This window comes from Salminus brasiliensis, chromosome 17 (genome assembly GCF_030463535.1).
Source record: "Salminus brasiliensis chromosome 17, fSalBra1.hap2, whole genome shotgun sequence".
Lineage (NCBI taxonomy): Eukaryota > Metazoa > Chordata > Actinopteri > Characiformes > Bryconidae > Salminus > Salminus brasiliensis.
The window spans coordinates 27,929,651-27,954,515 of record NC_132894.1 but is presented as its reverse complement, the minus strand read 5'-3'; the positions used below and the strand labels follow the sequence as shown (position 1 = coordinate 27,954,515).

The window sequence follows — 24,865 nt, the reverse complement described above, 5'->3', positions numbered from 1 at the left end:
GGTTATATAATTGTTTATAGTGAATGCTGGTCCTATCTAGCAGTGAACCCTTTCAACCTTACAAATCTTTGTAAAGAATGCTGGTAAGCAGAGCCGTATGTTATTCAACAGCCACCAAAGACACTAAAAGGAGCTAAGGAAGAAAGAAAATGTGCTGCGAGGTCTATGGGGGGCATGCTTTCATCTTCTGCACAGGAACTTCTGTTTTGCATTTGCTCCTCTCCATACATTCCAATCTTTCCTTTTTTTCCTGAGAGAAGAGGGTGGGTTTAAGGGTGGAAAAAAACAAAAGACGTATTCTGCAGGGCACATGAATATATGTAATTGGGGCTAGGATCGCTTATTGGTTTATCAGTAATTATCAAGTCAAATTTTTCTTTTTTCTTCTTCTTCTTTTTTCTTTGTTGATCGACATTCTGGGCTCTAAACCATGATATTAAACTTCAGTCCTGATTTTACTTTTAGATATGTTTATTTGTCATGGAAGCCTCAAGCTTAGGGATGGGTGCTTTGACATAAATATTAATAAAGGTCATACTTATTTATTACAAGTGTAATAAACGGTTGACAGTGTGACAGTCTTTGTTTTTGTAACATCTGATAAGTTGGACTGATGTACTACATGTGACACCCATTCTAATGAATTCAGTCAGCAACTTCAAGTTGCATCTATTGCTGACAGGCATGCTAATTGGCACCTGTAAACACCTACAGTCACACACAATAAACTGTACATACACCTATATAGACAGAAGTATTTGGACACACCTCTTGATCATTGAATTCAGGGGGTTTCATTTATTCATTCCTATTGCCACAGGTGTATGAAATCATGTCTGCCTTTACATTAGTGAAAGAATGGTTCTACAGAGCTCACTGAATTCCAGCGGTATACTGTAATAGGATGCCACTGTTGTCAGCCGTGAATTTCCATCAGAAATGTCTTAATGTATGTATTTATAATTGTATCTCTGTTTTGGAGCTCAGTGAAAACAAAATCAAAAGGTTAATGTTTTTTTTTTTTGTTTTTTTTTTTGCCAACTGGCATTTCTTATACTCCAAGTCTAAGCTGACCGGAACCTCAGTTTGGTTACTTTTAAAGCCCTGTGACTTGTGTTTTTTTTTCTTGTGGACGTTTTTTAAAAAGTGCAGTCTCATCCCCTTCCCATGGTACCCCAATCAACCATTGATAGATTTCAGAGTGTTGTGTCAAAGCTGGAAATTCTAAGTTTCTTATCATCAAGTATAAACACGTTCCTACAAAAAAAAAAAAGCTTTAGCCTGTTTTAAATGAACTAAATCCAGCATTTTCACATATTTGTGGCTAAACAGATCATTCGTGACACAGCTATAAAGACCCATCCATTTCCTCTATCATGCACATTATTTATGTTGTCTTTAATCCAACTGTTTGTCACAGTCGGAGTCCCACATTTGTCACCGTCCCACAACCCAAATGTGCTTTCTGCCTAGTCATCTCATCTGCTGCCACTTATATAAAGAAAAATGATGATGAGCTCGAAAGGCTGTGGACAAAATATCTGTTGTTAATCAGTTTGCTGTTAAATCCGAGCAAAATCAAACTTTTCAGTACGGAAAATTCTACAGAGTGTGCCGCCATGTAAAACTCTTTTTCAGAAACTCATCACAGTCAGGTGACCCACATGTTTAAGACTTCAGAGAATACAGAAAGGAACTAAGACAGGGTTTCTGGTCATCATAAATCTAGGCGTTGACTATAAAAGACTTCATGCATGGCAGTAGTGACCTTTACTTTTATGACAATAACACGTTGAGGTAACACTTTACTGAAGGACGTTGTTCATAAGGCCACATGACGCCTACGTATGCCTTTCATGGTGACCTCCCTTACTCTGTGTGCCACACAATGAAAGGCTGTCTGTCTGTCAGCTGTACATGACTGTAACTCATACAGCTCAGAGTGGAACGGCTAGCGGACCGTTGTATGTAGTTCCCCACTGCATACATATTGTGAAGGCCTTAATGCTGATTGTCTTTGCCCTGTAATGTCAGGGTTCAAATTATTTTTTTTCTGGCCCTCAAGTGAGTTTCATTGCACAAATGATTTATATTAGTATTGATACTTACATAAATTCCATGACACACTAATGACTGTAGACATTTGCACAAATCATACTGGAACACTGCTAAATTGGTGTAGGACCTTATGTATATCTAAGAAACAGCTAAATGATGCTCTTCAGACACTTCAGGGATTATGAGGGCTACCTGAGGACTACAGAAAATATACATAACTGTATAATTACACTTTGACTGTCAGTGTCGAAGCTTTCACTACATACCTTCACTACGGCAGCAATCGTGATGATTCAACACCCATTGCAATTTAGGGTTCTTGGCAAAATGTACAACCTTTAAGCTATTTTCAGTAATGGCATTTGGGATGTTTTAATGGCATTTGGGATCATTGTCCTGTTGGGTGATCCAATGATGGCCAAACTTCATCTTCCTCATAGAGGACAAATAGGAATTCTTGATACTTTATTAAATCCATTTTGCCCTGCAAACACTGCAGATTTCCAGTGCCAGAGGAAGCAAAGCAGCCCAAGAAGCATCACCAAGCCACAGCCATGCTCTGCACTGTAGGCGGGGTGTTCTTTTCAACGTATGCTTCAATCTTCCTCCTCAAGACATACTGATGATCCGTAGGCCTGGAAAGTCCCAGCTTAGTTTAGTTGCCCACAGAACAGAATCCCAAAACGTCTGTGGCTTATTTATGTGTTTTGAGCAGATTTGTGCTTTTGGGTCAGTAGAGGTGTACAGGCATGGAATGTTTCAGCAGGTCATTTGAAGTTGCTTGAAAAAGGTTTTTTGCCCACCTGCCTCATGAATCAGGTGGCAGGTAGTGATAGCTTCCACTTTCTGCCACGTCCAGGTAGCGTAGCTAGTGTTTCTTTAACTTTGAACTTGGGAACTATGCTTCCAGCTTAGCCATCTCTAGGATCTCTAGGAACATTCAGTGCCTTTGCTGAATGATCATTTCCTTGTTCATGCGAGGAAGTGATCTGGTCTCTGAACTTTTTGGACAACTCTCTTGGCTTAGCTATTTTTGTGCAGTGCAGTCAAACATTGCAATCAACAAACCTTCAGCCAGTTCAGGTATTTGATGTGTTTTATCTGAAGCACACCTGTTACCTTTAATGAAGCCCTTGCTTTGCCACCTGATTTGCCAAAGTGTGTGTTTGTGAGGGATTCCTCCTAAGGAGGAATAATTCAGAAAACTGCAGAAGTTGTTAAAAGTGGCATTTTGTATTGAATTTTGAGAAAGCACTTGATGTTTTAGTTGTGTTGAGCTATTTAAATAACAGATAACAGGCAAACAACTGAAAGTTTGTGCCAGCTAACCTAATTTGTAATGAGGGTTGAATGATTTCGAACTGTTTATGGTAGATTATAATGTCCATACGACCATAAAGAGGCAGGTACTTGGTTCCCTTTTAGTTTGCAGCTGTCCTGACTTGCGAGCTTGTCACATCTAACCTGGGTCACTCTGGCATACTTCAATATACTGAGCTACAAAGTAAGTTGTCATAACGAGAAAGATGACTTTTTTTCATATTTAAAGTCTACAAAAGCAACCTTTATTATGAATGTTAATGTAGATTTGTCATGTAGGGCTTATAAATGTAGGGCAGTACCCTGCATTCTCTTTTTAAAATATCTAAACAACTGGAGCTATGGCGAACTGTCCTGGAACAGGACACAAGTGTGATTTACACCTACACACAGTGAGGGGTGAAGTCCAAGAGGCAAAACGTTCTCCATTGGTCAAAATTGGACAGCAACAGAAGTTGCAGCATGGGGTCACCAAGTCTCCAAAATACAATTAAACACCACCTCCATCAGACTGTGGAAGACGTACAAGAAAAAAAAAGCTTCTGCTGTCATCCAAACATAAACATAGGCGTCTGGAGTTTGCTAAACATCACAGGAACTTTGATTGGAACTGAATTCCAAGCTTTTTTTTTTTGCCAACAAACACCAGACGTGGGTTTGGTCTAAAAAAGAAAAAAGGAGCCAAGGCCATGCAGATAATAACGTAATGTCATCTGTTGAGGACAACAGAGAAGCTATGACCTTTTGTCCCCAATAGATCCTGAAAAGGTTCTTAGAATACATGGCGTCATAGACTTCTTCAAATTCCAGGAGACTTTTGATCAGAATCTGGCTTTTTCCAGATTATGAGACTAAGACTGAGTTAAACATTCCAGCTGTGCAATAAATCCACATAAAATAGTTATCTGACTGTAGGATCTAGTCTTGCAACATCCCCCTCAACCTACACCCATTTGACAATCTGTTGGATGTGCTGGAAATTAGAATCCACAAGCAAAGATCAGGGGCACTGAAGTATGTGGAGAGATTTTGGAAATAAAGAATGATTTCTGATTCCTTTTTGTTGGTTCCCACCTCTTTCAGCAATAAAAAAAGAAGATAAAAAAAGAGACTTCATGGGAGAGACAAAGTCTGCTGTACAATCCCAACAATACAAACACCAACACTGGCTGGTTTCAAAGCTTTTAAGATGGGCTGTAAAAGAGGAAAGTGAAAAGCAGGTATCAAATGAAAGAGCTCCATAGTTTGGGGGCATGGCACTAAATAATCAGCCGTAATCAGTCTAAACAGCCAAGGGTCCAATGCCAGATGGCCTGAGAGTGCCAGGGATTGCAGGTATTAAAGGTGTCCTGGAATGAAACACTGTATTTAGTTAAATAATGAGAGTTCAGTACATGGAACTAACACACCTGGACCTCAAACACTGTTCAATTCAAATGCAAAAAATGACAAGAGGGCTGCAAACTGGTCTGTAAAACATGTAACATCTTGACTCATCAATATTCACAGCCCAACGTACATACACCAGTGTTCTAGTCCCAGTCCAACACGTAATGCACAGTGGCCCATTCCTGAGAACATGGTGGCTTTGTTACCTTTGTAGTTGTGCATCTGTAACTGCTGAGCCTGCATCTCACTGTCAGACTTGGATATGCTATATATGGGCAATACGGACCTCGAGTTACTGCACAAACCAGGCCTTTTGACCACGGCTTTGTGTGATCTCAGCTACCGGTCAGGATAGCAGCACTATGTGGTAACACTCACGTTGGCAAGAATACAAAAAGATGAAAAACAATGTTGACTATGCTAATATTGTGGCTAGACATGTTAAATTATGTGAGCAATCGCAGTGCCTCACTGTAAACCAGCCAATCAGAGCAGAGCTCATTAAATTATTTATGATCTTATTGTAAAAGGAAATAACAGTTGGTTTCATTCTAGGGCCAAATAACAAGGTTGTAAAAGGGTTTGTAAAACTGAATCAGGGCATTTTTTGTGCCAATCAATGTCGCTTGCTATTTATACTATACTAATAAAATACTAATTTATATTATACTAATAAAGAACAGCAAATACTGAATAAATGCATTCTGTGGCACCTTTATGAACCTCAGTGATAACATTGGCAAAACTAGGCCAGGTTTTTTAGGATGTTAAACCGATTGTTTACGGACATGAGGATTTGTTTGGAATGTGAATTAAGTGTTATGAGGGTTACAGTAGTCCAGACAAGAGGAAATGAAGGCATGGCGCAGGGTTTCTGCGTCTGTCATGATAAACATGGGGCAACAGGACATGTAACGGTGCATTACATTAAAGGGCACTGTACACTAGACGGAATAGACAGTATTTTGTTTTGACATTTATTATTAAATTGAGATGTGTTCCACACTAACACACTTTAAACAATTACCATATGGTGTTGAATACAATATTCAGAATTCCCTAAGGTAATTTATTTATTTTTTTATAACAACCCATGAACAATTTTGACAGGTTTGACATTTTAAGCATTTGAGGCCTGTTACTTTAATGTCCCCTGAGAATGCGAATCATTCAGTTTAAAAAATGGAATATTCTGCCAGTTGACTCCGAGAAAGGATTATATAAGTGTATTGGAAGCATATGGAAGGGCAGTTACAGTTGACCTAATGCTAAATGTTCTTGCCAGGACACTGACGAGTAACACAGATTTAAAAAGGCCGGCAGTAATTTGAAAAAGCAGTGATTTCTTTAGAATGCAGTAATGACCATTATTCAACATAAAACAGATGTCCTTCTTTTATTGGAATTTTATCCTAGTTTTTTTCCTCCTCTGTGTGGTCAGTTCTTTTCTATGAAAGTCATTTTACCTATAGTTCTCATCCCATATTTCCCCTCTTTGTCTTCCCCCAGGACTGTTCGAACTCTGAAGAATACACGGTGGCTGCAGCCCTGCTTCCCCTGACTACAGCTTTTTATCGGGTGAGTGTGTCTGGATGTCAGACCTCTAGGGGAGGACTTCAATATGATTTCCAGAACAGTTCACAGAAATTACGAATGAACGATAGTGCATATGAGTTGAGACTGTGTTGGTCAGTCTCTTTCTCTTTCTTTCTGTCTGTCAGACACTAGGTTCCTGTGATACTCTAGAACACATAGTGGACATTACACAAACTTCAACCTCCGCATTTAACCCATCTGTAGTAGTGAACACACACTGAATTGCACTATTAAATTAAGGGAAGTGAAAACACACCTTCGGAGCGGTGGGCAGCCACATCAGCACCCAGGAAGCATTTAGGTTTAGGTATCTATGAATATTGAGGAAAGAGAAAGCGCTGTTTCTTCACTCCCCCTTGAGACCACTTTCTTGCCAGTCCAGGGGATTTAACCAGCAATGTCCCAAGCCCACTTTTTTAACCTTTATGCCACAGCTGACACACGTCAGTATATCAAAAGTTGCACTCTATTTCTCACCACCTTATCAGGCCAGTGTTAATGAGAAGCAGTACACAGGGAGAGGCATCAGAAGTTGTGTCTGTGTTGTTTTTCCTAGCTCAATAGAAGACTACGAATTTTCCAAGAACCCCTAGAATTTGTGGTCCCATGCCTCTAAATTAAGCACAAATCAACACGACTGTTGTCATAGGAACAGACACAACCAACCCCTGTTGGTTTCTTGTTGGTGAGTGCGTGAACGCTGGCTGCCCTGGCGTGCATTCACATTGTGACTCAATAAATGCCTATGGGATGTCTTATGTAACTATTAAAGACATGGGGGTGAGTCCCAGTCCCCATGACAACAGCACCTGGTTCATCCTTGTCCCAAACCTTGACTGTAAACACATTTGCAGCACATCTGCCCCGGGCAAGGGTTCAACAGCTATTGCAACCCTTTAGTACATGAAGCTTGGGTTGTTGTGTATCAGTTTGGAACAGGAATATTTGAAGCTCCTCCAAAGATTCCCTTCTAGAAAAATCCGGTTCCGTCTTAAATTTTTTGATGCAGCTGCTCCTCAGCATGACACACCAGCAGTACTAACCTGGGAACAGCTCTTCGGCGTACTCATTTTGAAATACCCACTCTCCTAGTTTGACCGGGGAGACTCCCAGAGATGATTCTATCCGTTCCGTCTGGTCCGAATGGAGCCTCACAGCGAGTCCTTGACTAGTACCATTTTGTATTAGAACCTAAATCCTATGACTTGTACTCAGTGTGCTAGTCAAGGACCTTAGAGATTTGTGCCTGCACAAGTCCTACAAACATCCTTTCCAGGGATGTAGCTTCGCGGCCTGCCATTCAAACTATTCTGGAAAGCCAGAGAACAGTTCACTGACCAGCTGTTCGTCCTTCTTCAGGTTTACAGTTTATTAAGACATCTGAAAGCCATTGCTCAAACATATTGAATTTCCTGTTGTTCCTTTTTACGTAAGAACAACCCTGATTAAAGCATTACGTAAAAAAAGGCTGAGAAGCTAGCTTATAGATAAAGAGGTGAGAGACATCTCTAATGCCGACTTGAAATGCATCTGGCAGGAGAGAGTAATGAAACCTTGTTCACTTCATCCTGCTCCAACAAGCTGATTTTTCCCAGCTTTTCAGAGGAATGGTGTTTGTGTGCAGCATGCTCACGCAAATGACGAAGCAAGGTTACTGAGGTTATGCTTTATTGTTTGGAGATTAATTTATTACCTGCAACTAAGGTATAAACATTTGTGAAAAGGCTTTTTTAAAACACAGCACATCCGTTGCGTTGCGTGGTTTCTTTTCAGAATGTTCCCGGATAATCCTTGTATCTCATGATGGACACTCACCCCCCAGCGCATATTTGTGAAGTTCCGCGCTACACATTTTCCACCCTCTCTCAGCTCCCAGTGGTCTTGTACCTAACCACATTGCATGTTCTTCTTGAAGCCGCCTTGGCAGGAGATGAAGGCACAGATGGGCTTTTTTGTCTATGGCCTTCCCTTCATTCTCTCAATCGCTAGCCTGGAATACAAGAGGGCTCAGCTAGGAGGAGGCCCAAGTAAGCATAAGTAGAGCTGATTTGAATACTCTTCTCCTCCTGCAGGACCATTTCCAGGTGCATTGCACTTTAAAATCTCCAAGTCAAATACGTCAGCAGACCAGTGTTGTGCTTGTTCAGTTCCAAGACTGCTGATGAACATGAAGCATCGAGTGCATGTGTACTTACTCAGGATTTGAGGTGATTGAATTTACTGGCTTAACGTGGATGGAAGATTAACTCCAGGTCCACAGCAGGTCAATCAAGGACACCTGCAATGCTGAGTGTGCAGCATGCCCTCTCAAGAACCCACTCTATGCCTGAACTCTGTTTCTAGACTGCTCTGCCCTATTTAGGGAGCCCTGAAAAGCAGATTAATGTAATTGCTTGCAGGTTCCCTCTAGGGTCTCCCGGACTGTTGTCAGCATATGAAAATGCATTGGTGCAGAATAACAGGGCAAGTGCCAACTTGCTCACCTTTACTGGAACCTAAAACCCCTTTCACTTATGTACCTTTAGTTCTAAGACACAAGCAGGAGTGAATAATACCTAAACCAATTTCTGTGAAATTTCTAGAGGGGTTAATCTGTGAACAGATGCTGATATGTTACCAACATATACAGTGACTTGAGCCAAGAGGAACACATCTGTGACACCTTGGTTTGTAAATATACTTGTTTTAGTTAAGTGTTTGGTACAGCATGGTGAGCAGGGGACACGGTTCTGTGGAGCTTCAGTTTTCCAAAGAAAACAGTTTGCGTTTGTTTCTGCACTTGATTTGGGAATAAAGGAGAGGTCAGAAATCCTATTTACCAGGACTTTCAGTTTGAATGTATGCATCCCAGTTAAATACTTTAAAGACTGCATGTGTGAATGGTGCAAACCCTGAACATGTTAAAAGCAAACTGAAAAAGTATTCGAAATTTAAGTGTGAAAGGACCTTAACTGACCCTTTGCTAGTCAAAGCACAAGTAACTTTATACTCTTCACACCCTAATGTCACACCTCGACCACTTCAACTATGGAGGTGGTGTAAGCAGACCCCGGTGCCTCAAGAATGTAATTTAACAAAGGGTAGTCAGACAACGCTACACACAAAATTGAATGATGGCTGTGTACTTTGTGTAAAATCAGATTTTTACAGTGGCATGCAAAGGTTTACGGAAACCTGGTCTAAGTATCTGCGAATAACTAGACAAGATGACCTGTTTTGGTGTCCAAACTTTTGCATTCCACTGTAAAGTAATTTGTTGGCTATTGAGACATTGTTTATGACAGTTTGTAACCTACAGCGATTAGCTGATCATTCTCTTTCCAGCGCACATGTTGCTTCTGCTCACAGTTTTGGTGCCAACACATGCAGCTAGCTATATAAATAAAAAATATCAGGGACTAATCATGATTTCTGGATTGATTACTAATGAAATGTGAGCTGACCATTATCTATGTAACAATAATTTACACTCAATAAAATACTTTTATTGAGTGTAGAACAAAAGAAGTAGGACAAGGTTGTGTTTTATTAGTGTGGATGTCTGGGACGATTCATGCATAATGTGATGAATCGGGTATCGGCTATTTTAATCCCAATCCAGTTTGGAGTATTTGTTTGAGTGTCATCTGCCATCCTCAAGACACCATTAACAGATATTATTGCCCAGCCGGCAGCAGTTAGGAAGTTCTCAGAAACAAACAACAGCAGATCTCAGTCCAGAGGTGGTGTAGTCTTCTCACTTCTAGAATCAGTTCTTCTCAGTTCTTCCCAATCTTCTTTCTCGTGGCTCAGTGTTTCAAGCAACAATTATTACATGTCCTGATGTCCTGCCTGTAAATGTGTGCCTTGCCCTGTGACTGGGTTAGCAAGGTTAACCTGGCAGTCCTCCAGAGCTTTGTCATGTGTTCCAGGGAAAGCTGCTCTGTGGTCAAGGCCTGCATGCCATTGCTCACCTTTGCACATGGGAAGCACTTCAGTGCGCTGGTCAAGCTTATTTGTGAGTTGATATTCAAACTGAGAGTTACCGTGCCCTTGATTCTATCCCACAAGCTCTGTCATCACCAGTGTTTAAATCTATGTGTAACTTTTCTGGCCTCTGTAATAGTACAAAATTTGAAGCCCATCAAATCTGATGCTTTTGTTTTTTGCTCTCTCCCCTGGAAATAATAAAATGTACCTGTGTGATATCCCCTGCTGTCACTTCTGGGATGTAAATTAGCTCAATGTGTTTTTTATCCCACTCTTGTTAGTCTGTCTCAGATTAGCCCTGTGAGAATTTATTACCCCTCAGAGATCGCACCTGTTTTGTTCCTTGCTGGCCAGTGCTTCCCCTGCTGAATTCTTCAGCTTCTGTAGAAGGCATACCCAGTTGAAATCAGTTGAAAGCTTTGTCATCTAAGGAAGCAGTGACCATTATTGACAAGCCGCGAAGGTTTCCGCTGTCAGCGCACCAACTGGAAAGACTCGAGGACTTATTGGAATAAAAGCTTGTCAGGTTTCAGGTCGTATCTTGGAAAATGAATGGAAAACAGCCGTCATGCTGACTCGAACTACGCTTTGGCTTCCTCCGAGGCTGAGCCACTTCGGTACGATTGTTTGCATTCTTTCACTCACAGTTTGTGCAGCAGGGGATTTGTGGGTTTTCTTTGTCAAGCTGTTATATTCCTCAAACTGGACACGGCGTGATTTGCTAGTGTGACCCCTCTTCGTGCCTTAATCTTTCCAGATCCTGACTTGCCTCTGTTTACTTTTAATCGTGGTACGTCTACATCTACAGGCTACGATTACAGCCTGTTCCAGCGGTCATCCTGCACGGCCAGGGCCTGTTTGGCCCAAAATGTAACACGCTGTCCCTCTGTTCTTTTCTACCATTTTGTTTGTCAGTGTCACAGTTGTAAATTCGTTGTTTGGTTCAAGATGGCTTTTAGAGCTCCTAGACACAAATATTTTGCGGCCCAATATTTTTAATTCTGTTTAGCGAATCCCTGGCGGGCCCCTGCTAAAACACTGCACCGGTTTATTCAGGTCGGTCGGAGTTCTTTAAAATCCCTTGCAGGCTCTGGAGAAAAATGTGTGTTAGTATAAATAAGCAAGGACGCCAGATTATTTGTTCCAAAATACTTGTAAATCATCGCATTACCCAAGCCTGTTCATGGATCAAAGCCTGAGTGCTTTCCCCCTGGTCCCCTGACACGATTCAGACAGGTTTTATGAGACATAGCGAATCCCTCTGGCACTAGAGGCCTCTTTTCTCTCTGGGTTAAAGACCTGCATTCCCTTCACAAGCACTGCGCCAGGGCCCCTTTAGCACACTGATCATGTATGAAAGCTCCTAATACAAGGGAATGCCCCACTGACTCTGGGGGTTTGTTTCGTTATTAGGCCTTCCTGATGTCTAAAAGCAAGACATAATTGTTTTCTTGTGTATACCCTTGTATGTAAGGTAATTGCGACGTGTAGAGCTTGTCTTCGGCCCCTCCATATCCCTCCATCCTGCGCCTGTAGTGCATATTTTCGGCCCAGAATTCTTCATTGGCAGGCATTACACAGTGCAGAGCACTTACTTTAATTCTCCACCACCCACCCATCCAACAGGGGGGCTGTATAGCTGGAGCAGGTCGTCTTGACTCAATCACATCTGTAGCAAAACAACGGGCTGAACAACAGGCAGTACACAGGCTTACACAAACGCAGCCGCTCTCAGGCTTCCTCTCCATCATCCACCAGTCAGAAGGTCTGGTGTGCAGGTCTGCAAAAACAACTTCATCATCTCTTTTCCTCATGCATTTCTTAGTAGTTTCTCACCATCCAGTACCTAGATTATCTAATCAGTCCTTTATAAATTGAAACCGGGTGAGCTGCTGGTGGAATTGAAGAAAACATACAGTGGCTGGAGTGCACTGGAGAAGTCTAACCAACGAAAAAACAAAACCCTGATTTCTTTTTTGCTTGTTCACCCAAAGTTCATTCTCAGTTTTATAATTGCCAGTTGCCACAATGTCTCCTTTAAGTCACTTAAAGCGTTGTCACATCTTTTCAAACTGCCAACCCTAACTGACCGCAGACAGCTCTACATGCATGGGGGGAAAACCTTATCTGTTAAGTCAGCAAACAGACGCCCGCCAGACTAGCATTGCGCCATGGGGGAGGCCCCCAGGTCTTGAACTCCCAACCATGGATGACCGTGGCATCGCTGGGACTGCTGGAACTTGCAGTCTCCAAAGTTTTAATAGTAGGATCAGCCAGTTTTTGCTCCAAACAGTCAGTTGGAAATGTGCAGAATGAAAATGTGTTATTTTGATAATGACACCTTTCTGTTTTTGTTGCCTCATGTTGTTTTGATGGTGTTAGATTAGATGTTTATTCATCATTTAGCCCACACAGTGTGAGCCCCATCAGCCTGAATAATAATAATTATTATTTTTTTATAATAAAAATCGCCCAGTCTGATCACATCAGTCTGTTCCCCAACACGGTGAATTTGAGGTTCCTTTCCCAGAAAGAACAATTGTTGCCCAATTGGCCTTGTCTCTGCCTGCAGTGTGGGGTCCTTGGCCAGCGTCTTTCTTCTGCACGGATGGCCGAGTGTTATGGAGGATGCTGTGTCCCAGTGTTAATGGCCTGATATATATCAGGCGTTCCAGACACCGTAAGGGAAGATAAACCATCTACACAGACTTTCACTTTACAGTCAGACTTTCTTACCACAGTGCTCAAGAAGCACAGTCCTTTACCTCTACAGTTTACACTGCAAGGGGACAGCCTGTGAATTGTTAACCCGAGGTGTCCTTACAAGGTGCTCAGTTGACGCAATGCTGCAACAGGTAGCCTTCTGCTGCCACCTAGAGAAGAGAGCCTGCTGAAGATATGTGGTGCAAGAGACCTTGAACCCGCACTGCTCAGCTCGTTTTCCTTCCATCTCGGAGGCTGATCCTTCTTGGTGTCCTTCTCCCCTCTCTTTTTCTCTCAGCCCACAAGTTCTCTTTCCGTCTGTCTTTTCGATTGCGGTTGCGGTTTGTTTAGTTGAGAGCGTAGTGGGTAATAGAGGGAGTCTGCAGCGTAGTGCACTCTGAGGCTGAGAGGAAGAGAAAGCAGATGCTCACCTAGTATGTGGCTTTAAGCTAAAGAAAAGGCACTTGGCCTGATACTCTGCGCCAGAGCAAAGCAAAGGTTGAGAACGGAGCTTGATTCAAGCACGGTGGATGTACTCCTTGTTTCGCATTGGTGTGCAAGTCAGTGTAAATGTGCAGAAGCTGAAAACAGTCCTCATATCTTTAGCAGGCCTCTTGTGTGTCCCTTTAGATTAAAGAGGCCATCAACAGGTGCTGTGAATTTGCATCTGAATGTGCTAAAAAGAAAAAAGTAGGACCATGTTTATAAAGCCTGTTCTGGGAGCCAGGCCCATTCTCGCTCAGTGTGTTGAGAAAATGATGGGCACTAAGAATGATTGGTTGCTCTGAAGCCTTTGGCAGCTGTGCATTGTTTTCTTTCTATTTTCACCATTCTTTTTAACAGTCTCCTTCACAAGCGAAGCTTCCTGTGGCCTAGTTGCTTTCATGAGGCTGTGTTATAGAGAGAATTCAGCAAAAGCAAGACTTTTTTGTAAAGGCTCCCTCATAAAAGCTATATAGTCTATATGTGTTAAAATGTCCTTTTACGTGGTTACTGTAGGCTCAGCACCCCAATTGGAAAGTTATAAAGTTTTGCAAGCTTATTTGCTATAGTTTCTTGGCAGTCCAGCATAATTCAGTGAAGAGTAACAAAACTGTTCGTCACATTTGACTGAATGACCAACAATCATGAACTGAACTGGATTAATATTTTTAAAAACCAGAAGGATGGACTTCGGCACATTCCATGCTCTGGCAGGGAACTGCTACTGAGGCGTCATGTCTGAATCTCTGTATTCTTCCACACTCATGTGTTCCTGTCCTCTCATCTTTCATTCTGTCCACTGTCCAATGATCCATCTCCAGTTTTTCCTCAATCTGGTGATTTTACGCTGTGTTTTCTTTCTGTTCTCTGTGCCTTTTCCCGGATTGTTCTGGGTAAGGTGCTGTTTTGTAGAATTTGATACAGTGTTAGGATTTTGTTGAATTAGTTGGGTATGATTCTACTCAACAGCTAAATCTGCAGGCCTGTTCCATGTCATTGCCTGCTCTATGCCACACCACACAGTGTTTCCGTTCAGTTTAAATATATTTAGATAGCGCTTTGACAGGCTTCCAGGCGGCTTTGACAGGCTTCTACTCAGGACAGTAGTGATGCAGATCCAATCGAATGTGTCCTTGTTCTTGTTTACAGAAACTGGCTCCCGGGGTAAACCAGTTTGCCTACACCTGCGTGCAGGAACATCCCATCTGGACCAATCAGCAGTTCTGGGAAGCCACTTTCTACTCGGAGGTGCAGAATCAGATCCGTGCCCTGTACCTCAATGCTCCAGAGGACAAGCCACTCATTACAGCCAGACTGAAGGTACAGACCTAAATTGTGAACACCAGACTCGCTGACATTTGAATTATTATAAGTTACTAATCAACTACTCAGGCATTGTATATAAACAGGAGACATATCCAGATGTTTCCTTCATATCAAAACAAAAAATGCTTTTGTGGTGTCTGTTGCATGGACAGATTGAGCTTTTGTAAACACCACGTCTCAGTCATAAACATGTCAGTCTCACCCTGGACAACAGCATGGTTTGACGTTATTAATACGAACGGGTAACTCGACTTGGTATTTTAATTCCTCAGAAACAAACTTAAAAACGAGGTGTGAGAAAATATTTGTCACTGCAGTAAACAGTCTCGGCACACTTGAATTCTCAATCAAAGAACATTGTGACAGCTATCGCTTCTTCTGGTTCCCCTGTGACTTCACCATCAGGAGCAGGGTCCCTTGCCGCCAGCGGCCCCCAGCGAGTCTGAGCGGACGGCCATGGACCTGGCTGCTGAGCAGTTGCGGGCCTGGCCCAGCCTGAGCAAGGAGAAGCAGCAGGAGCTGGTGAAGAGTGAGGAGAGCACAGTGTTTAGCCAGGCCATCCACTACGCCAGCCTCATGGTCTACCTGCTGGTGCCATTGGATGCCAGCAAGAACAAGCTGCTCCGCTCCACGCCTGCCACAGACTGGGAGAGCTGCAGCAACAGCATCGTCACCAACAGGCAAGATGACCGTCTACTACCTTTAGCTACCAGAACCGAACTGCTTTCACTGACATCCACAGACACACTCTGTGGAGCAGTGGGTTCCAGTAGCTTCAGTTCTAAACCATTTGACCTAATCCCCCCCACCACCCAACCCATCCCCCCCCCACCACCCAACCCATCTCCCCCAACCCCCCCCTATTTTTTAGTAACAATTCCTATAATCAAACTTACTGTTTGCTAGCAGCTTTTAAAGTGACAGTTACAGTAATGACCGAAAAGAGCAATTAAACAGAATGGAATTAGCCTGGTTGTATCCCCAACCATTGTTTTGGTGGAAGAGCGCTTTTCTTTTCCATAAGAGAAGCAGTTTTGAATAAGGTGTTGACAGCTCTGGGGGTGTCGGCTGAGGACACAGTGCAGTTCCTCAGGAGGGGGATCCAGTTATGTGCCACATCCTCTCCATGTCCTCCAGCTGGCGCCGGTAGCAGCCTGACTGCTGCTTACTGCCTCAGCTGAGTGGGTGAAGTGTGCTGGCCTGTTGTGGAGAGAGCACTCAAGCACAACCAAAATCAACAGTGTGGGGGGAAACCCTGAGCTTTGTAGTAACAATAATGTGTGTGAGTTTTTGGGAAACTTTGCGCACCAAAAAAATGAAGACAGGCCAACTCCATATCTCCAGAGCCCCTTTCTTTTTTTTTTATGCTTCTTCATGTTTTTAGGCTGAATAGTAGCATTTCCGAGCACTTGAGGGAAACCTATTTTTACCCAATCAGTTTCTGTTCTCTGATGCACTTCATGCTTAATTAGGAAAATTTAGCTTCGGTTGTCATTGTTTAGGTATTGTCATTGTTAAGTCCTGCTGCAGACTTGTTTTGATTTCTTATTAAATGTGCCTGGAACTTGTCTGTCTATTTGTAAACAGAGAAGGACTGTTACATCATTTTTCCGGATGCCAAATTTCTTAGTGAACCCAAGAGGGCCTGGTATCAAAGTTTTTCCATTTTACGTGTTGGTGGTGATGGTGTTTTGCTCCATGCATAATGGACTCTGTCTCAGCCTTGAGACATTTCATTGGTATTACTTCCTTAAGCATGAATAGGGCTGTTTTTAGAGACAATTAGTAAAGTGTACTTCTATACCATGTGGAGAGATTTGATGTAAAACTGCAACTCAACTCAATTCATTGTTGAGACTTTGATTTTCTTTCCAGTGGTGGTGGTGGGAACCAGGGCTCCCAATGGCTAAAATGCAAACTTATCCAGTATGCATTATACCTCCTATCATCATTTATGTTGTTTTTCATTTGTTGAATAAGCTGAATCTGGCAGTTGTTCTTTACATTGAGTCAAGATTGCCTGATGAATGGATGAATAGAAATGATCTAGAACTAAAAGAATATGTGGACCTCTTTTTTTTATTATTGACTTTCTCCCCTCTTCAATCAATGCAGATAGTTAAAACTCTAATAGGCCCAGAATGGCAGGCTTTGGCAAGTTTGTTAATATACAGTTATATACAATTCAGACTATGAGTAGCTCAGCAGATAAAGCCTGCTGCATAGCTGATGCTATGGCACGTTGGCGGCCTAGTGATGCTGCATTGACAGTAGTTCGAAAAAGGGAATGGCTGACTTTACATGTATCGGAGGAGACTTGTGCTTGAATTCACCCTCCTAGTGTCTGGTGCATTGTAAGTGATAGAGGTAGTCCTAGTGAGTGGGTAAAAGCTGAAGGGTAAGAAATTGGCTTAGGATCATTTTAGGGTAGCAAAACCTCAAAAGACTCAATATATTGAAGTTTTTAAAGATGATACTATATCTAAGCAAGTTTTTCAACATTTTATGAAATTGCAACAGTGATAGCCGCCCCACTTTTACTCAGAACAAAAGCGAAACAACACTCCCAGCCCAAGTAAAAGCCAAGGATGATTGAAAGGATTTATTTAGGATTTTTGTCTGTAACTGGATTACTCCAGGATACTTTACTGGACAGCAGTATCTTTTTTGGGAAGAGCAAGTTCTATTGCCTATCAGGATATGTATTCTCAGGATCGTGCTAATGTGTGGAAGGGTTGATGAGTTATGAATCTGAAAAGACAAGGTGTCATTTAAAGGTGTAAAATGTGACCATTCTAAAAGCTAATAATAAAATCAAAATGTTTGGCAAGCGTGTTGGGCTGTATGCCCGTGCTGTGCCATGTCTTATCGACTGCTGTTGTGCCCTCTCCAGTATTGCAGGCAGCGTGGCAGAAAGCTTTGACACAGAGAGCGGATTCGAAGACTCAGAAAACAGTGACGTTGCCAACTCTGTGGTTAGGTTCATTGCCCGGTTTATTGACAAGGTCTGCACTGAGAGCGGAGTCACCCAGGACCACATCAAGAATCTGCACAGCATGATTCCAGGTAAAAGAAGCTTTTTTTTTCTTAGCTGAAGTTAGTTACAAAGAGCAGAATGGCAAAGTAATGTTGTGGAATGGTTGCTGAAGCGTCTCTGTGTGTCCAGGTATTGTATCAATACAAATGGAAACTCTGGAAGCTGTCCATAGGGAAAGTAGACGACTTCCTCCCATCCAGAAGGTATGTATGGTCTTTAGCATTCGCAGTTTAAAAGACTTGCATTCTTTGGGTCTGTTCTCATGTTTGGTGTGTTGTTAACTTATTTTTATGCAATACCTGGAGAAGAAGACCTCTAGAAGGTATATCCCAAATCTGGTGTAGATTGCTAGATTTACAGTGGCATGCAAACCTTTGGGCAGCCCTTTTAAAAATTTCTGTTACTAAGCAGAGATTAAGCACGGCAATACAACGGATTTCAACCTCTGGGTTTAACCTATCCTTGGCAGTGAACACACACACTCTTGTAGTATTGATCAGGGCAATGGAAACACAAACCTGGAGCGCCCAGAGAGCAATTGGGGGTTAAGTGCTTCGCTTAAAGGCGTCTTGGGTGTTAATACTGGTCCTGCAACACTCTGCTGCACTCTTGAAAAGTCCTCCCGGTTAAGCCAGCTCTGTCTAACTTTGATTTCCAAAAGTTAAAGGTTATACCTTTTTTCCCTAAAATTTGAATCAGGATTACTATTTTATTTCCATCTTTAACACTTAAAATAATTAAGAAGTCTTCTGGTTCTTGTTTGGGGGATTTCTGTTTTCTGTCATTCTTGCAATCAGAATCAGAATCTCTTTATTTCACCAAGTATGTTACACATACAAGGAATTTGTCTTGGTGAGAGCAACACGTATGACGTATGAGTAACAAAAACACAGAACACTGATTATTTACAGTATTAAACTACTTACACTAAACTAATTACACTAAACAATAAATAGGATAGGGGATAAATTAAAAAAGTAAAAAGTACTAAAGGTAACAAGAGCTGAAGAAGTCTGTAAGAGTCATTGGACGTCTTGCATGCACTGCCCTTTTGCGATCTATTCACAGCTTGTCAATGATGTTTAGGTCAGGGAGCTGTATAGGCCATATTAAAACCTTCATCTTGCACATTTTGAGTTAGTCCGTATCCTGCTGTAGAAACAGTCCGATCGTTAGCTTTTTTTTTTTGAGGACTGTGTGATGTTTGCTTTCAGATTTTCCTGTATTTATTTGAGTCCATTTTCCCTCCACCAGTGAAATATTCTCCATGTTACTGGCTGCAACACAAGCCTAAAACATGATCGATCTACCACTGATTGTTGGGGCAAGGTTTGAAGAGTCAGCATACTTTTAAAGCTTTAAAATTTGCATCACCTGGCCTTTTCTAAAGATGCTTGTGAGCAAGCCATAGCCCTAACCAGCTAATTAAAGCCCCAGGTTTCTTGTGGGCTCTCAGTATGCATGTGCAAAATGTTCTGCATCAGTATCATTCCATTAACCAGTAAATAACCCATTCACTGTGATCTGGGAGGTGCTAATCTTGGTTACAGCTTATGTCAGTGGAACCCTTACCAGTCACAGGGCTTATGTGTTTTTCTTTCTGCCCACACAGCTTTACACACATTCTGCACCACCTCACTCTGTTCCATTCAGTAAAACTTACCAAGCAAAACCGTACTAGCAAGCTAAAGCTGAATTAACCAGCACACCAAAACCTAGCAAGCTAGCTAACCTGTGTATCCACCTATCTATTTGCCTTCCTATTTGTTCACCTGTTCATCACTTTACCTGTTTATTTCTATGTCCATTCGTCCAACCATCCATCTGGCATTGGGTGGGTGTGGTCCCTGGGCGTTATGACTATATTTTATCGTATCTTGAAAAATTTTGTATAAGCATATTGAGGATATGGTCAGTGCTTAAATAACACTGAACAGCTGCACATTTAATTACAAACAGTGTATATAAGTGCCGTTTAACTGGATGAAGTGCAGCAGATTTTGAGTAAAAATCATTGTACTCAATATGGGAGAGTATCTGAATAATTGTTTTTAAGAATCTGTCTGGTGCATTTAGTCTGTGATTACAAATGCTGTGATAAATATTGTGTATCATGAAAAATGTTTTTAATATATCGTGATAGTATTTTTACCATATCACCCAATTCTACCTGGCTGCATCCCAGTACTACAGTAAATAGCTTTTTTGCGTCAAACAAGCTACTTTTTCTAATATTTTGCACGCACTCAAACTTTTGCACTTTATCTTTAACTTGCATAACTATGCATTTTGGAAATCAGTTGGTCTTCTACTCCCTAAACTACTGCCCAAACTTTTGCTTTGCATGCCACTATATATAGCGATGGACCAAGCAGTGTGTGACATTCAGTATAGAGAGCAGAGTGTAAGCCTGCTGCCAGCTACCGATTTCAGTGCCATGGACTTGTAAACAACTTAAGTCTGAGGCTGGAGATTTATGAACAGTGATGTTAGAGCTGTTCAGTTCATTTGGCTGGAAATATGAGTTTAAATGTTCTAGGTCCCTAAAACGACCACATCAGTCATTGCTTATTGATGGTAGAGGCACTTGTGAATAATCTAGAATGATCTAACTTTAGATCATTCTAAAGCTGAGGTGTTTTTACCATCATAAATAACCATCATAAACACTGCTGACCGTTCCCCTGATTGTGTGTGTGTGTGTGTGTGTGTGTTCTGACCTTAAATAGTTTCATAGGAATGAAGAGAGAATGCAGGATTGTCTGAAAGCAGTGTTGTTTGTGAGTGTTGCAAGGCCAGAAGAGGAACTAAAGCTAGTGTGAGCTTTGGGGAAGGGCCTCATGGAGAACTAGCTTGAACTCCCTTTTTCCCTGGTATTTCGAATGTGATGTGTGAGTGGTCAGAGGTTCTTCCAGGGTTCTCGTCCTTAGAGCAAACATTTCTCCACTGGCTTCACTAGCCCGTGGAGGGCTGCCCTGGCTCTGGCTACATAAAACCTGGGCTGTCTCCACATACACAAGCAGGTCTTTCAGCCTGATAACCCAGAAATTCTTACAATAGATGAGAGGCTAATTTTCCTAACGTTGCTGTTTTGCTGTTCTCAGTTATCTCTTAATGAAGTGGGTAATGACACCAGAACAGTATGAGCTTCCAGAGGCCAGCTGACCACTTCTTCAGTCTGGAGATTGTCAATATAAACGGCTTATTAAGCAAAAAATGTTTGACGCACTTAAATGTGTGTCATTTGAGTGTCACAGTTGAGTTTATATTGGGTTGGACAGTGAAGCTGTGGTTGTCCGAGTAATTCAGAAGGGAATAATGTTAGGGGTGTATGACCCCTGCGTTTTCAGAGAAATGAACTGCATGCTGTCTGTTCTGAATGTTACTGCAGTGTCTCTGCTGAGAAGATAGCACAGTGTCTGGATCAAAAGCTCTACCTTTCAGGAATGTGCTTTAGAAGTCCAGGGGATTTGATGGTTCTGAATGTGCTCCTGTTTTCTGCAGCCAAAGATCCTCCGACCCGCCCTGCTCCCTGGAGAGGAACTTGTGACAGAGGGCCTGCGGGTGGTCTTGGACCCCGATGGCCGGGAGGAGGCCACTGGGGGCCTGCTTGGAGGACCACACATACTGCCGGCTGAGGGGGCGCTCTTCCTCACCACTTACCGCATCATCTTTAAAGGCACTCCCCATGATCCCTTAGGTAAAAGCTAGCTCACATTCTGACTGTGCTGTAAATTAATGACTGGCTTTCTTGTCCAGTTTTCCAGCATTAAATGTTTTATTGGCCTGGTTTTCTCATGATTACAGTGACGCTCAGCTGTACTCACTGTAGCACTGTTTTGAGGTTCTGCTACTGATTACTCAATACCTGATACTACTGTCAATTGCTCATCTTCATAATGTACAGCCTACTGTCCTGACACATCTGTATATCCTTGATGTTTGTGTGTGTACAGTTGGTGAGCAGCCAGTGATCCGCAGTTTCCCAGTGGCCACGCTGACTAAAGACAAAAAGATTACCATTCAGAACCAGCTTCAGCAGAACATGCAAGAGGGGCTGCAGCTTAGGTCTGCCTCCTTCCAGGTAAAGCAGTGTTTAAAAAGGCAGATAGCTTTTTCTTCCATCATATATGGTACCCGCATGTTTATGCCCATGACCCATCATCATGCAATGATGCAACGGACAATAGTAAGATAAAAGTGTGTTTGTGATTTTCTGATGGAGTGGAATACTCATAGATTCATTAAACTGTTTCAGGTGTCATTATTGTGGAAGCACAATGTATATTTTGTCCGAAGTTCACTACCATTTATTTCCCCTACGGGCATGTGTAACATTTGTGTTATGCTATCCTGGATCGAGTCCAAGCAACAGACCCATATGTGTTGTGTTCTTCATGTACTATAAGGCCATAAAGATTTTATGGCTCATTCCTATCTCTTTACTAACACATGCTATAAAACCGAGCCCTGTACGAAAGTATGGGTCATTTGGGCCTCTTTGCCCACGTGTGGATGGCCTGTGCTGTCTGGGACGCATTATTAGACCTTCATTAAGCACAGCGGACCACTGGGGGGGCACACTGTACTGTTTAGAGTAGACTCCCGAATAGCCGAGACAGAAGAACGCAAGGGGGGTAGGGGGACATGGAGTCACAGAGACCAGCGTTCATGCGGCCAAACCTTGCTTGGGATCTTTTCCCTCCAGGAAACTGGGGAACGAGCCCATTCCAAACCCCAATATCCAGTTCAGAGCAGTTCAGCAAGTCCTGTTGTCGGCCTCCAAAATATCCAGTGATTATTTACAGATTTGTTTTGCCATGTAGAGTGGTGACCCCAGCAGGAAACTATTTCAGCCTTCAGCAGACTGATAAATCTTACTAGTTGCTCATTTAGTACACAGACTGTGCACAAGTGGATCTAAGCCAGTGCTGTTGTGTGTGCGTGTCTCTCAGCTGATTAAGGTGGCGTTTGATGAGGAGGTAAACTCTGAGATGGTAGAGATCTTTAGAAAACACCTGCAGAGAATCCGTTACCCACAGTCGATCTTCAGCACCTTCGCCTTTGCTGCAGGACAGACGGCTCCTCAGCTTCTACTGCCAAAACAGAAAGAGAAGAACACAGGCTTCCGGTCAGTTCCAGTCCTAGCACAAGTGAACATACTTGAAAATTAGAAAAACGCATAAAGCTAAAAACTGTTGTTGGTGTTTTGTTCTAAATTCTATAGCACATTATCCAAGACCATAGTAAAAGGAGCGAGAAGAGCAGGCAAGATTACCATGGGCCGTCAATCCACCCTGCAGAAGAAAACTGAGAAAGGCAGTCGCATGACCTGGTATGAGGACGATGACATCTCTGGTGAGCCAAGTTTTACGTTTGTATGTTTCAATGACGTGAGAGAGGTCACAGGTCATGACCTGCATCCGTTCTTACATGTTGCAGTGTCAGACGAAGGTGAGCCTCCAGCAAGTAGCACTCTTAAAGCCACGGAGAAGTCCACCATGGAGCAGCTGGTGGAGCGCGCCTGTTTCCGAGACTACCAGAGGCTGGGTCTGGGCACCATAACTGCCAGCTCCTCACGCTCCAAGAGTGGAGAGCAGTTCCGCGTGACCGCAGTCAACCGACTGTACTCTCTGTGTCGTAGGTCAGATGCCACTCTGCATGCTTTGACCTTAGAAACTAATCTTTTTTTCTGGACTGTGTTCAGCTAATATATAAATATATAATAATATATAAAAATAAGTGTTTACAATGACTAGTGTTCCTTTGGACTCTAAGTTGGATCCTTCATTGGAGTACCACAATGCAATGGACAAGGTAAAAAAAATCTTTAATTGGACAGGGTTTTTTGTTTGTTTGCTTTTTTTGCTGGTCAAATTTTTTCCTTTTTTTACTCAATTTGGTACTGCCAAGTACAAATACCACCCATTTGTAACTCATCCAAGCACTAGCAATGCTTCAGACACTAGCAGGGTAAGGACTTGTCTCTTCTGATACATGCAAAGCCAGCCACCTTTTTCAAATTGCCGGCAGTGTGACATTACCAGGCAGCCAACTTGCTTAGAGGAAAGTCCTGGGTCCCAAGCTCCTCCACACCAGCTTACAACAACATTTCATTTAGAGTGAGCTACCCACGGTCAGTTGTGCTCTTTTGGACTCAGGATGCGGATGGCAAAGTGGCATAGCACAGGATTCAAACTCATGAGCCCCTGACCATAGTGGCAGCGCATTTGACCGCCAAGCCACTCAGAGCCTTAATTGGACAGTTTTTATTGCTTTAAATCAGTTAGTTACAGTTGCTGTTCTGAACTGATTAATCCATCAAGAGTATAAGCTGTCATTTATTTCAAATGATAGAATTAAGATTCTTATTATGGTTTATCATTAGAGAATTTTTTTTTTTGGCAGTTATCCTGGGCTTCTGGTGGTGCCTCAGTCTGTGCAGGACAGCAGTCTGCAGAAGGTCGCACGGTGCTACAGACACAACCGTTTGCCAGTATTGTGTTGGAAACATCCTCGCACCAAAGCCGTGCTGCTCCGTGCTGGGGGGTTCCATGGAAAAAGTGTGGTGGGACTGTTCAAGTCGCAGAACCCAGCTTCAACAGGTACATTTGCTTGAGCACATGCACATAAATAACTTTAAGTCAAGGTCATGGGTCCCCCTGATCTTCTAAATGTCATCAGAAGGAAAATTTGGTTCTGATGTAGATGAAAAAAGTTGCACAAACTCTTGCCATTTCTCTCTCTCTTTACCTGTCTCCCTCACTTACTTGTTCTCCAGCTCCCACCACTTCATCAGAGTCATCCAGTAGTCTGGAGCAGGAGAAGTATCTGCAGGCCATCCTCAGCTCCATCCCCATTTACTTCAAAGCCAACGGCAGCAACACCCTCTCCAACCGCTCGCTCGTCGGCCTTTCCCCAGGTATGCTGCTCTCATCCCTGCATCCCTGATCCAGTGCTCTCTGTCTGGAAGATGGATGCTGA

At 42.5% G+C, this 24,865-nt stretch overlaps 1 protein-coding gene across 2 annotated transcripts in view; it reads left to right on the top strand.

Annotated features, from left to right (window-relative positions):
• The window catches only part of sbf2 (SET binding factor 2), a 115,203-nt gene that overhangs the window by 74,478 nt on the left and 15,860 nt on the right, over nt 1-24,865 (top strand). For both annotated transcript variants that reach the window (XM_072661191.1, XM_072661190.1), the window contains exons 17-28: nt 6,277-6,345; nt 14,668-14,838; nt 15,250-15,524; nt 17,738-17,910; nt 18,011-18,084; nt 21,386-21,581; nt 21,838-21,965; nt 22,837-23,012; nt 23,109-23,239; nt 23,324-23,525; nt 24,290-24,486; nt 24,663-24,803. In XM_072661191.1, the coding sequence (XP_072517292.1) occupies nt 6,277-6,345; nt 14,668-14,838; nt 15,250-15,524; nt 17,738-17,910; nt 18,011-18,084; nt 21,386-21,581; nt 21,838-21,965; nt 22,837-23,012; nt 23,109-23,239; nt 23,324-23,525; nt 24,290-24,486; nt 24,663-24,803 (1,933 nt within the window). The remainder of the gene's footprint in view (nt 1-6,276; nt 6,346-14,667; nt 14,839-15,249; nt 15,525-17,737; nt 17,911-18,010; nt 18,085-21,385; nt 21,582-21,837; nt 21,966-22,836; nt 23,013-23,108; nt 23,240-23,323; nt 23,526-24,289; nt 24,487-24,662; nt 24,804-24,865) is intronic.